Genomic DNA, 13,770 nt, shown 5'->3' with positions numbered 1-13,770 from the left:
GTTAGCGCACAGGCATGCCGGGTGCCTCCTGACGGACTGCAGCAAAGCGCCTACGGGCTGCTCGCTGCAACGGAAAGATAAAAGCCTGTTTGGTCAAGCTGTCCTGCTATTGCCCTTGGAGTCTTCGGCAAAAAGCGGCCCCCCGACGCAAAAACCCACGGCCAGCCTCTCTGATGAATGTGGGCTACTTGGCACTTCAGTGGGAGAACATAAAAGGCTTTTTCTAAGTACGCAGGACGGCTCTGAAGGATTTGCCTGGTGTTAGGAGTCTCCATCCCAGCTCCGAAAGGCAGCGACTGCCTACCGCTGGACGGCGCGGCCAGACCCAGAGGGGCTGCTGCGTTTCCCAGCGCTGAATTGAGCCAAGGTCCTGCAAGGAGCTTGGGCAACGCAGAGAGGAGGAGGAGGAGGAGGAGGAGAACGATGAGGAAGGGGACCACAGCACTACACGCTGTAACACAAAGGGCCGTGGACCGCTCAGCCTCAGTTTTGGGAGAAGCACATGGCAGGGAGAGCATGGCTGGAGAAAAGTGAGACTGGCATGGTTGAGAGCCAGGGAATGTATCACTAATTATGTTTCAGCTATGTGCCCACTTCTTTCATTTTGAGAAAGACAGCTTTGCTGTCCAAAGCAAGAAGCCAGGTGTGCTTGGGGAGGAAGAGGAGAGGGGGTGGCCGTCACAACCAGGGACTGGGAACAGCCTGCAAACTGTTGGAAAGCCAAACTCTCTTCCTGCACCACGTGCTTCTGCGTATACAGCCCTCAGAAGAGTTCAAAATAAAGACCATAACTGAGACCAAAAGAGAAAGCAATGGATGTAACTCAAATTCTGGCTATCCTGTGGTGCTTCCTACCTGGAGTCCTCTGGTGATAAATAAATGTGACCAGTACATTATCAGCTGACAAATAAGGTTTTCTTCTTTAAACATAAACATGGTGGGGAAGGGGGAAAAAAGAAAATCACTGTCCAACACAGACAGGAAAAGAAGACTGATAAGCAGCTTTCAGATGAAGTGAAGTAAAAGTAGAAATAATGCACAAAAGAACCATATTCCTATTCTGTTTGTATTCACTCTCTATAAAGCATAAATGTAAAAGGCCCTGTAACAGCCACAATAATGAGACCATCTCCTTGTTCCGCAATAACAACATACTAAGACATGATGAACTATTTGGGTAAAGCCACAGGTTTGATGGCACCAAATCGTCCTGCTGCCTGACGAGCCTCTGCATACCCCATTTCCAGACTGCCCGGGCTGGGGCTCATCCCCTAGGAAGCAGATAACCCGTTACAACCCATGCATGGCCAGCTCCTAGAACAGCCTCTTTAACCCTTCAAGGCTTTACTCGTGGTCACGCCACACCAACAGCAGAGGCAGAGTCACAAGATAGGGCTAAGTGGAATGGGCAGATTTGGCAGGAAGCAGAGGCAGGAAGGGGAAGGAGGGGAAAAAAGCATGCAATAAAGATATTATCAGGATTGTCCTCTAAGTCGGGGTTCCTTACCTCATGTAGGATGTCGGAGACAGAGACTTTGGTTTGGCCCACTGGTAGGGATGCTGTGGCACAGACAGGTACTGCTCACAGAAGTTTCCTTTCCTGATGTGCTGAAAGCTGGAGAAGTCTTCTGGTGACAAATCGGCAGTTGGCGATATGGTCCCGTGGTCCTCGCCAGCCGGTTCAGTTTTGAGAGTCATGGACGGGGTGTGGTCGATGGCGGTCTTCCTCGACTTGATGGGAATCCCGTCGTTCATATCGATGGTGCTGTCGGTGGTGAGGGCGTTGATGGCGGCGACGATGGCGGAGCTGGTGTACTGGTTGGTGTTCCCCAGCCACGTCTCATCCGTGACGCTCACCCGCGGCGAGTTTTGCGGAGAAGGCGTGGGGGAGTGGTGCGGGGAGTAGGAGGTCTGCCGGCCGTTGAGGCTGTACTTCCTCTTGTTGCAGGGAGACGGAGGCCTGGAGTTGCGAGCCCCCAGCCAGTTCTCCTCCGTGATGCTTGTCCTGGGAGACGTTGACGGAGAGTGCCTCGGGGAACTGAGCAAAGTGCAGGCCACCATGCTGCGCTGGTAGCCCTCCTCTGTGTCGGTGGTCTTCGGGGAGACGCACGGGGACTGCCACGGAGAGGTCTGGGGTGAAGTGTACGGATACGAGTAGTTGGACTCGTAGGAAGACGCTTCGGAGTTGCAGCTTCTGGAAGACAAGCTACTCGCTGGACTCAGGCAGGATGGGTCTCTGTACGCCTCGATGTTCGGTAAGTTCAGAGTGGCAGTGGAAGGCGACCGCTTGGCGTTTGGGATGGCCTCCTCAACCTCATCGTGGAAAAACTGGTTGTTGTTATGATGAAGTCCCATGTAAGAAGTGATCTCAATTCTAGGGCTCTCTAGTGCTGGAGCTCCATTAGGTCTGATGTTTGGTGGCAGGTAATACTCGGAGGCCCCGCTGTCTATGTGTCCTCCGTATCCAGAAGGATGGTTTGTCGATGGGACAACTGAAATGACGGGATTCGATGTCTGAAGGCCATGACATGGAGTTGACAACGAGGAATGTGCCACATTTAGAGGCAAGCCAGCATTTACATTTGAAGATGTATAATTATAGTGTTCTGGAAAAAACAAACAAACAAACAAGAATGATATGAGGTGCTGCACAAATATAGTCACTCAGTAACGTACCCGGCTGGAGCGGAGGGACACGGCACAACACACAAAAGCACAGCTCTCCTTAACAACCCAGCCCACGGGCGTGCGACGCGAGGGGAGAAGCTGCAGACTGGCCTCCTTGAAAATGCCACTAATTTTCCAGCACCAGACAAGCTATCTTGGGAGGGGGATGTACACGGACCGAGTTTGCCTGAAGGACACTCTTATGTGAACCTTCAGAGCAAAAAATGGAGTCTTCAAACAACGTTGCTTCAGCGTTCAGGGACTGCAGTGCTGCTCAAGAGATGTGTTTTTACATAAGCGAGCCTAATTCCCTCCCTGAGAAGTTGGAATACACAAAAAACACGGGACAGAAAACAAAAGCGGAGGCAGACTAAAGCGAAGAACGTGATCAACTGCGTTCTGTTAAAAAAATTATACACAACCGAAATTTCCATTACAGCAAGTTTCCAACTGGTTCCAGTTAACTAGGATTTTGGAACAAGACAGATCTATTGACCTGCGCTGCTTTCTGGGACCACTTATCCTCCAGCCCAACTGGCAGAGGCCAGGTGAAGGATAAACACGGATGTCTCACTGCTCCACGACAGCTGAAATTCCACTGAAATTGCCGGTTACTGCGCGCGCCACGTTGTGCGCTGCAGGCAGCGCGCTCCTGGCCAACGGTCTAACCGTTTAACAGCTCCGGGTGTACACAAGCAACGGCAGAATTGCGCAGTTGGTGTGGAGAACCTGGAAGGTGACAGACCACATCACAGACTTGTGCCGATGGGCTCCCTGACCCGGCACAGGGGAACGACCGGCCCTTCGCGTGCCTCCATCCCTGCTCTGCTACGGGGACCAGCATCTCAGAGCTGGTCCGCATCAGACCGTCCCTGCCTCGCCTCGCTGTCGCCCTGCTGAAGGGACTCCTTCAGCTCTGCTCCCCCGTCCCGGGGCTGCACGACGTGTGTCTCTCTCTGCCACCCGGAGACACCGGCGGGCCATGCGCGGGAAGACGGGCAGCCCCTGGCCAAGGGCAACGTGCCCCTGGTGCTCTGAGCAGTGGTGGGATCAGGAGTCATCCACCCATGCTTCCCGATACAGGGAGGCTGTGTCACCAGTACACATGGGCCAGAGCCCCTAATGCCAGTACCTCTTGCCTTACTGGGAAAAGACAGCAAAACCTTTCTATCGGGGACAACGGCCACTGAACTTTGAGTCTGGGTAATGCTGTCTGCGGGTTCCTCTCAGCAGGTTGGAAATGCACCCAGCTCCGGCCCCAAGCTGCGCTTGCAGCGCCTCAGCCTTCCCTGAGGTTTATTACGGCAGCAGCGCTTTCCCGCAGGACAGAGGGAAACTCTGCGTCCCCCCTGGCCACAGCCGTCCACCCGGGGAGCCCATCCCCTTCCCTGCCGGGAGGGAAGCTCCCTTGGCAGTCACCCTTGCCCACCTTCCCCAGGGAGATACGGAAAAGCTACGTTAATTGCTGCAGCTGCTATTCCCAACGTGACCCGCTCCCCGGGAGCGCTGCAGATGCAAACGAGCCTCCGAGCTGGTAACGCCAGCCAGCGCAGCCAGCTATTCTCTTTCTTTTGTTTATCAGCTCAGCCCTCTCTGGTGTCATCCTCCGGCAATCCCGCGCTCGCCTTTCTCGCTGGCAACGACTCCAAGGCAAACGGTACTTAGGAAAAATTAATGTGCTGTCGCAGTTTCACGGCAACTCTGCGATGTTCCAGCCGACGTATGTCATGTCAGGTAACAGTCAGGAATGATGAGCAACAGCACCTTTTGAACTCGCTCTCTAGTCTGCCTTCAGAGGCTGCCCGTTTACTGAGGAAGGGTCATTAAATTACACCGGAGCGTGCCACTGGATTATTCAAAACGTGCTGCCGGTTCACACTCTATTCAAACAACAAGGCAGGCAGGAACCACGGGGAAAGAGGTGGTACTTTGACAAGGATAATCCGACTGCAGTGGTCACAGCAAGGCACAGATCTGCTGGGGGATCAGAGTCCCCTCCATCCAAAATTAGTCCCCTTTTGTTGCTGCCCTGCCACACGGCTGCGCCGCTCAGTGTCACCACAGCCACCACCGCTTCCCTCTCACTCTTGATGGAAAAAAAAAACCCAAAGTGGTACAACAGCGGTAAGACCTTCTCCGGTTCAGAAATTAGCTCAGAGAAAGGGTCTAAGCAGCGCCTTCAAGGCAGCTTCGAGCCCTTCGCCGCTTCCTCCAGCTCCAGAGGAAGGTGATGCCCCTGGCACCGCGCCGCTGCCGGGGCACCGGCTAGGCCCTTCTTCCACGTACGCCCCACGGGCCGTTCCACAGCCCCCCGGCCCGGCGTGTAGGCGGACGGTGCTGGTGAGACGGCACAGCCCGGTGCCGCCGCCGGCCGGTCCCCAGCGTGCAGCGGGATGCCCTGGGCAGGGGGCCGCAGGCTGCCCGGGCTCTGCGCCCACCAGGCCGGCTTTGCAGATGGGGTGCAACAGCAGCATCTGCTGACTGCGGGATCAGCACCTTTAAACCTTTTATTAAAAATAAATAGGGAAACAAACAAAATAGCAGGGGTGATTATTACCTGCGTGAAAAGTACTGCCAACTCAGCAGTTCTCTTAAAATCTAATGCACGACTAGGGTGAAATTCAAACACTGAAGTCTGCTGGAGATCTGCAGCCCAGGCCAAACAGGCAATATAAAGGCTCAGACCAGCCTTTGGAATCCAGTTTTTTAAAAAAATACAAAAATTAAAGCAACAACTTCCCCTAATGCACATGGCAAGGAATAGCCTCTTTTAGAACTATTATGCATAGCTTTAAAAAGCCAACTTTTAAAGGGCCAAGAAAAATAACGTGTCATACAGCTTCTCACACAATAGTACTCAAAACTGAAAGAAGCAAGATCCAAAGCCTTCCAAATATACTCGGGTAACTTAAATTTTCAGGCAGCATGTAGAAAGTATGCCCACCAAATATAAAAGCCCCAAAGCCAGAACTAGGAAGAGGGCCGAGTCCTTGGTTCGTGAGCTAAAAACCACCAGCTACAATTTCTGAAAAAGCACATTCTTCTCCACAGCTTCTGTATTTACAAAATTCACCGAAGGCACATACATAGTCAGCACTCATAACATGCTGACGTGTTCCTCGTGACATGTAGAACTAAAATGCCAGTCTTGAGGGACGGGAGATGGAGGTGGCTACAAAGGCACAAAACTGCATCCCCTAACGCGGCTGCGTAGGGTATTTTGACAGTGCTGACAGGGACGAAAGGAAGGTAACACTGTAACACGGAGTCACTGTCACGACCGTGATACACAGAGGCTCCCGGGACCAGCGCAGTTACTACCAAGACACTTCCAATGGTGTATTTTAATGTCTTGGGCCAAACCTCAGCATCTGATAGACCAGTGCAGGTCTGCAACGGTTCTGTTCCAATAAATCCACACTTACATTAAGCATAACTAGGACAAGAAATTGGACCCCTTGCATTGTGAGCACATCTTCACATATTACATTTCACTTTGTGACAACATAAAAAATTCAGATTTTTTTTTTTCCTCTAATTTCACAGAGCCAAAGTTTTATTCCTTTCTGTCATTAATGGGCTGATCCTGCAAGGCACTGGGCACCATCAGTTTTTATTTACATTCTTTAAATAGGAATGCTGAACACCTGCAGCTCGGGGGCTTCAGAGAAGGTGAGGGCAGGTGAGGGCTATTTTACATTGCTAAAGATGAAGCCACATCTAGGTCTGTGTTTAAATTCATGCTTTCAAAATTGCCTAATGGAGTTAGGTACTTTTCTCACTGGGACTTTGACACTTAATTTGCTTAGGCCCCTCCACTTTCCCGGTGTCTAATTACCAGGACACTCATCTGAAAAGCTTGGTGTGAAACTCTTAAAACCGCATTTTTCTAAGAACTGAGAAGCTCCTAACAACAATTTGGACGCTGACAACGTGCCGGAGAGGTGGGCAACTGGGGAGCACGGGGAAGGGGAGCACGGGGAAGGGGAGCACCTCGCCTCCCGCTGCGTCCCGGCAGGCTGCGAGGCGCAGGCAAGGATTTGGGAACCTGCCTCAATTTAAAGGCCAAAGACACGGGGACAGCCTTACTCCCAGGCTGCGTTACATCACCTACTGGTGCGAGAGCTCTTTATGGTGACAGCTACCCCCGGCGCCGCAGCAGCAACCTCACCCCCGCAAAGGACCACTTTCTCTCCCGTTTCCAGAGCCGCTCGCCCCGCTTCCACCTCCAGCGTTGTTGAAAGCCATAAAAAGAGGCAGCCGGACCAGGCACGGGCGCTGGGAACGGTGTGACCCGCGACAAATTCAGGCCCGTTATTTTTATGTACGGATGACCTTCAAGCTAAACCCCGAGCCGACCGAGCTCCGCTCACGGGGGAAGGGAGGGGGGCAGAAGCGGGTTTGGAACCGGCCCGTCTCTGCACGGGGCGAGACCCAGCTCCCCGCTCCCACCCCGCGGGGGCCTCGGGGGCGGCGGGAGGGGGCGGCCCCCCGCCAGCGCCGGGCAGCCTGCGAGGACGGCCCGCTCCCCCCGGCTGCCGGCGACGGGGGCAGCCCTGCGCGCCCGCAAGGCCGGGGCTGCGGCAGCCCCAGCAGTCCCGAAGTTTCCGAAATGAGGCGCCGGCTGCCCCCCGCGCCGCCTCCCCTTGCAGGCTCGCCCGGGTGCTGCGAGGGCACGGCGACGGGGAGCGGGGCAGGGTCTCGCCGCCGGCGGCCGCGGCCCCGCTCGCCGCTCCCCGGCGCGGCGGAGGCGACAAGCGCCGCCCGGGGCCGGGCCGACCCCGCCGGGCGGGACCGCCGGCTCCTCCGCCCCCGGCCGCGCTCCCCCGGGGCGGGGGGGGGATCACCTTCCCCCTTCCCGAACCGGGCTGCGCAGGGGAGGGCTCCCCGCAGCATCTCTCCGCCAGCACCCCCGCAGGTGCCCCGGCCGCCCCGCCGCGACCCACCTCCGCCGCCCTCGTCGCTGTGCTTGAACTCGAAGAGGAAATCGAAGTCAAACTCCTGCTCGGCCTCCACGCCCGTCATGGCTCCCGCCGCGACCCCCGCCGCGCTCCGGCACCCAGGCGGCGGCGCAGCCCCCGGCCCGCCCCGTCGGGCCCGCCCCGTCGCGCCTGGACACCTGCTGCTGCCGGCGGGCCGGGCCGGGCCGAGCTCCCCCCGGGCGGCGGCGGGCTGCGCGCAAGCCCCGGCCAGGCGCAGGACGGCGGCCGCGGCGGGCGGTAACGTGACCCCGGCCCCGACGGGCGGCCTCTCCCGCCGCCGCCGCCTCTGATCCGCCTCCCGCCCGCTGTTGATGTTTCCGGGTCGATGCAAACAACGGCGGCGCCCGGCCCCCCCCGGGCTCGGCCCCTGCAGCGCAGCCTGCGCGCCGCGGGGAGCCCCTGCGGGGCCGCGGCTGCGCCCCCCTGCCCGGGGGTCCGGCACCGGGGGGGACCCCAGAGCCGCGGCTCGCCGGCTCCCCGGGGGGCGGGGGGGGGGGGGAGGCCGGGGGTGGCCGGGCAGCGGGGCTTCACCTGCTCCCGCCCGGCGGTGATTAACGAGGCAGGTGCCGGGCTCCCGCCAAAGGGAGCGGGGCAGCGGCGGCGCTTCCCGCCCTCGGCCGGGGGCCTCGGGGGGGCGGCTGTGCCCGCCCGGCCGGGACACCGCCGTGCTCCCTCTCCGCCGAGGGCTGCTAAGGCTTCCTCCGAGGGTCCCCGCCGCGCCGCGCCTGCGAGCCAGGAGGCTTCGCTTTCATTTATTTATTATTTATTTCACTTAGTTGCAGCACCCACTAGTGCCAACTGCTATAAAAAGCGCACTAAAGCGGGACTCGTAACGTTAACGGCCGCCTCCGTGCGCCGGGGAGGGAAAGGTCCCCGGGCCGAGGCCGCGCTCCCCAGGGCCGCGGGGGCGGCGGGGCGCTCCCCCGGCCTGCCGCCGTTCCCGCTGGCACGGGTCAAAAGTCAGGTAGGAAAGTAAATCGGACTCTCCCCCTGTTCCGAAAGGCGCTGCTGTCCGGTTATACCGGCCCCTTCGAAAGCCTCCGCCAGGCAAAGGCGCTCCCCGCCCCAGCAGCTCGGCTCGCCCCGGCTCCTGAGCTCCCCGAGCTTGAGGCCGGGTTTCAAGAGGAATAGCTTTTCAAAGCGGTTATGGAAATGGTATTCCCTTATAAACTCAGGGAATACCATTTTCCAGGCTTATGGCTGAAATCTCCGTTACAAAGTGCCAGGAAAACACATTTTTTTTCCATCAGAGCCCGTTACGCTTTTTCCCCTCCTCGCCGGGACGAGCCGCGCTGCAGTCCCGTCTCTCGCAGGGGCCGGCGGGCACCGGCGGCCGGCGGGGGCAGCCCCGGGCACGCAGGGCCCCTCGGCCCCGGGGCGCTGCCAGCCGGCGGCCCCGGCTTCGCCCCGGAGGGGAGGGCGCCTGCTTTGGGGCGACGGCGAGGCCGCCGCGGGGCCGCCCTCGGTGCCCCCGCTCGCAGCCGCTGCCCCAGGTGCCGGGGCTGGGTCACCCGAGCGTGCAAAAGGCCCTGGCAGCAGCGGAACCCCTCCGGCAGCAGCGGAACCCCTCCGCCCGCGGCGGCCGCCTCGCCGGGGCCGTGCTCGGCCCGGGATGCCGGAGCAGGCCAGGGGCGGCCCGCCCCAGCCGGGGAGAGGGGCCTCCCCGCCGGGACGAGCCTCCCGCCTCACCCGCGCCCGTCCCGCACCTCTGCCCCGACGGCGGGGGCCGCCGCGCCTCCCGCCCCCGGCCGGGGCCTACGGGCGGGCCGCCGCCTCGCCCCGGCCCCGGCCCCGGCCCCCGCGGCGGCTCCGCCGGGCTCACCCCGCTGCCGCCCCGGGCCGGGGCCTGCTCCCCATCTCCTGCCGGGCGCCCCGGGGGGGCGGCGAGGAGCAGCTCCCAGGTACCCGCTGCTCTCGCTCCTTTGCCTCTCCCACATCTGGTACCTGCGGGGCGGGGGAAGTGTCCCAAACTATTTACGGACGGCTTGGTTTGCCAGTGCCATAAATACCAGTGCTGTCGGTGAAATATTTCGATTGGCACCCTTCCCCTGGAGAAAGAGGAAAAACGTACTACGGAAAGGTAAACCCGAAGCGATGCCACATGTGGGGACGGAACAACAGCGTCGCGCCAGTGAACAAGCCCAAGTTTAAGTGCCATTAAACTGGGGAGAGCGAAAGGAGCGGGGGCGGGGGGGGGCGATGTGCCCCGGCCCCCTGGGCTGCCCGCCCCCCCCGGCCCCCGGCCCGGGCGCTGCCGCCCGAGCCTCCCCCCGCAGCCGGCCCGGGCGTCCCGGCTGCCCCGGCCGCGGCGCAGGGACGCAGCCTGAAGGAGAATTCACGCAGCCCCGCGGCCCGAAGGAGAACTTAACTTGCACGTGGCCTTCCCCCACCGGGATCCTCTGAAGCAAAGGACTCCGCGCCTCGCTACGACCCCACGGAAAAAGCGGGGTCCTCCTACCGCGACACTGCGCCACGGCTTCTTCCCAGGCTAAGCAAGAAATAGAGTATTTTCTTTTGATTGTCGTAGTTTGGCAATCAAGGGGCACCTTAATTTGCAGGCAGCGATCCTGACTTGCAGGGCTCCCCTACGTGTTTCCTGGATTGGGTCACACTTTCTGGCTGGCCTCATTTTCTTAGTCCCTTCCAAAATACATCAACAGGGAAGAGAACCATCGGCGAGGGCTGGCGACATTTTAACGCGGGCATCAGAAATGCCACAGAAGTAAAGAGGGGGGACTTTTTTTTTTTTTCTTTTTGACAAGAGGCCCCAGTACGCTTTTTGTGTCGGCTGTCTCTGGGTGTAATTTTTACAAGTTAGTGCATTCAGAGCCCTTGAAGCCCAGAGCGCTGGAAACGCCGTGCGTGCAGCCTTCGGAGGTCCGAGCGGGAGAAAGGCACGCCAGGCAATGCGATTAAATAAAACGTAATTAACTTTCATCCAAAAAGGCGCTCGCATGCTTCCAAAGCGGAGCCGCAGTCGCAGCCGCGCTTGTAGCTTTTGCACTGGCAGGATCCTGTCAACTGAAATGAAGCCCTGGAGCGAAAACATCTGTGTTAAAAAAAGGAAAAGAAAAGATGGGTGCTGAGCGCCCGTCCAGCTTTCCGGGGACAAACCCGGGGCGGGGAACCCCGCTGTCCCACGCCGCGGAAGAAACACGGCGGACGTGGACGCGACCCCCCCCCGCCCTCCCCCTCTGCACAACTTTCCGCGATGCTCCGGCTCGCTGCGCCCTGCCCCAGCCCGGCAGCCCCGGCAGCCCCGGCAGCCCCGGCAGCCCCCGGCAGCCCCCGGCAGCCCCCGGCAGCTCCCGGCAGCTCCCGGCAGCCCCGGCAGCCCCCGGCAGCCCCCGGCAGCAGCAAAGCGGCGGCACCGCCAGCGGGGAAGGGAAGTCGGGAGCCCGGGAGCAGGCGGGGAGGCGGGGGCACGGCAGAGGGCTGCCCCCGGGCCCGCAGCGGGGAGCCGGGAGCTGCCCCGCACCTGCCGCGGCGCGGAGCTGATGCCCGCCGGGGTCCCCGCTTTCCCGGGGCCGCTGGTAGGGAAAAGCGAGGTGCGAAAGTTTTCGCCAGTGGGCAGAGCGGTGCTGGGTAACGATGCTCCGGGGGGAGAAAAATGTCCCGACTGGCAGAGGAGAGGTTGGAGCCGGTCCCGGCTTTGCGGGGCGCTGCTCCTCCGGACTGAACTTGGTGCTGCCAGGGGCAGCGTTTGGCTGGAGCCGGGACCCGCTGCAGCCAGACGCTGCCCCTGGCAGGACCAAGTTCAGTCCGAACGAGGAGCTCCCCGCAAAGCGCTTCCCGAGCCCCCCGCCCGCGATCTTTCTCTCCAGAAACTTTGCCGCCGTGTCTCCGGCCCACTTTTCGCAGCCGGGTTACCACGGGGCATCGAAAGCAGTCGCGACAGAGAGCCGGGGCCGCGGGGGACCCGTTTTCCCAAGAGGGAGGGCTGGCCGCAATCACAGCGCGTATCCTGGCCTCCCCCAAAGTCAAACCCGGGGCTGGGGAGGGAATCCCCGAGCCGCTTCGCAGCGCCTCCCCCCGCGGCCGGACCCCGGCCGCCCCGCGCTGGCGGCGAGGAGCGATGCAGCGCCGCCGCCGCCGCCGCCGCCGCCGCCGCGCTGCCGCGCCGGGCCGGCACCGGGAGCGGCACCGGGAGCGGGCCCGGGCCCGGCGGGAGGCGGCCGGGAGCGGCGGCGCGGCCGAGGCGACGCCGTGCGAGAGGCGCAGGAGACACCTATTGGCAAGCGGCCGCCGGCGAACCGCCGGGCCGCCGCGGGGAAACACCGGGGGACCCCGCCGCCCGCCCGCCCCCCGCCCCGCCGCAGCGCCGCCCGTTACCTTCCTCCGCCGCCTTCATGGTGCTGCCGAGCGGGCGGGCGCCGCGCTGCGGGGCCGCCGCCGGCCTCTCTCTCCCGCTGGCTGGGTCCCGCGACGGCGGCGCGGCGGCGGCGGCCGGCGGGGCAGCGCTTGGCATCCACCCGGCGGGGCGGCGGAGCCCCGGCGCCGCGCCCCGGGCCGCTGCCGGCCCCTCGCCGCCTGCCCCGCGCCCGCGCCCCCCGCCCGCCTTCACGCCCCGGGGGCCGGGGCCGCGCCGCCCCCGGCGTGGTAGCCGCGCCCGCGGAGGCACAGGAGCTCGCCGCCGCCGCCCCCCCGGGGCCGGGGCATGGAGAGGAGGGCGGGTGTGCGTGGGGACTTCGGAGGAGGCACTGCCCGCGCCGCGGCGGCGGGACGGGGCGGCGGGCGCTGCCCGCCCGCCGGGTGCCGCAGGCGGGGTACGGGGGCGAGTGAGTGTGCGGAGCGGGGAAGTCTCGCTCTGACGCAGGGCTGCGCGCCCGGCGCCGCCTTTTTAAAGCTGGAAAACACCCCCCCACCTCCCTTCCCCTCCCGGCCCCTCTCCCCGCCCCGGCCCCGTGATGTCAGCCGGGCCCCGGCCCCGCCGCCGGCCGGCGGCCAGCGGGAGGCGGGCACCGGCGGGCACCGACGGGCCCCGGCCGCCCCGCCGCCCGCCCGCCCCTCCGCGGGGCACGGCGGCCGCCCGGCCCCCGGCCCGCCCAGCCCCGGCTCGGCCCCGCCGCCGCCGCCCGCGGGGTCCCCGCGGCCCGCGGGAGCCGAGTGCCCCCCTCGGGGGAGCGGGCGGCGCGCCGGGGTCGCGGAGTGAAGGGGGGGGCGGGAGAGAGAGGGAGGCAGGCAGGGAGCGGGGGGGGGGAAGCCAGGCAGCCTCGCATGCTGAAATCATTATGTAAAAAATCGCAGGCTTCCCCCGCTGTGGAAATTTGGAAAAGAGCATCAACTGGCAGGCGAGAGAAAGGAAAATCCCATTCTGCTAAATTACTAACAGACCCGGTGGACTCGGTTTCAGTCGCTCCAGATTTATTATTATTTTATTTATTATTATTCTGTAAATATCTCAGCAACACAGTCGTATCTCATCACTTCGTAGCGGGGGGGAGGAGAGGTTTCCAACCCACGGCGGCTCCTCCTCCCACCTCCGGGATGCCCCGTCCCGGCCCCCGGCGCGGCCGTGACACCCCGGCGCAGGCGGGAGCCGCCCCGGCGGGGGCTGCCGAGAGGGGCCGCGCCGCCCCCGCCGCTTCCAGCCCCGCTCCCCTCGCCCCGAGCTCCCCCTTCGGCCTCCCTCTGCCCCCACAGCTGGCAGGAGGGGACCATACTTTCCTGTTGGAATTGGACGGCGGCGTGCGGAGAGTTGGGGTGGTTTTGAGCGTATCTGGTGTATGAAGAAAAAAAAAAAAATCATAAATCTAGTGCATGACACCCATATGTGGTTGAAAATAAACCCAATATAAACGAAATCCTGTCTGCTCCCGGGGAACAGGAGGCCGCGGCTGATTCTTTGGGGCCAGCTCCTCCACTAAATCATGGTGGAAGACGGTCCCCGCTACAGGCCGCGCCCGGCGCGGGGCACGGCCCCCCCGCACCCAGCCGCCCCCTCGGGGGGGGGGGGGGAACCCAAGGCAAAGCAGAAAGGGCGACGTTTTCCTCTCAAGGAAAGCTGGATGGGAAGAAAGAGGGGAAAGCCCTCGACCCCCACCCCCGCGGCCTCCCCTCGGGCACCCGGGACGCGGCCAAGGCGGAGCCGGGCGCCGCCGCCCGCCCGGGGGTGCGCAGG

The 13,770-nt window shown here is 62.3% G+C and overlaps 1 protein-coding gene across 2 annotated transcripts in view; it reads right to left on the bottom strand.

Annotated features, from left to right (window-relative positions):
- Window positions 1-12,117, bottom strand: part of NFATC1 (nuclear factor of activated T cells 1) — a gene marked incomplete at its 5' end in the record, with an annotated part of 116,704 nt that extends 104,587 nt beyond the window's left edge. Inside the window, 2 exons of one of the 2 annotated variants that reach the window (XM_082315113.1) lie at window positions 1,508-2,606; window positions 11,982-12,117. In XM_082315113.1, the coding sequence (XP_082171239.1) occupies window positions 1,508-2,606; window positions 11,982-12,117 (1,235 nt within the window). Of the gene's footprint in view, window positions 1-1,507; window positions 2,607-7,613; window positions 7,693-11,981 lie in introns of those variants that run through there. The other variant, XM_082315114.1, reaches the window with a different exon arrangement.
- Between the last annotated feature and the right edge of the window lie 1,653 nt (window positions 12,118-13,770).

This window comes from Platalea leucorodia (assembly GCF_965183815.1).
Source record: "Platalea leucorodia genome assembly, chromosome: 1".
NCBI lineage: Eukaryota > Metazoa > Chordata > Aves > Pelecaniformes > Threskiornithidae > Platalea > Platalea leucorodia.
Note: the sequence above shows the minus strand (reverse complement) of the source record. Positions and strands in the feature narration are given on the sequence as shown.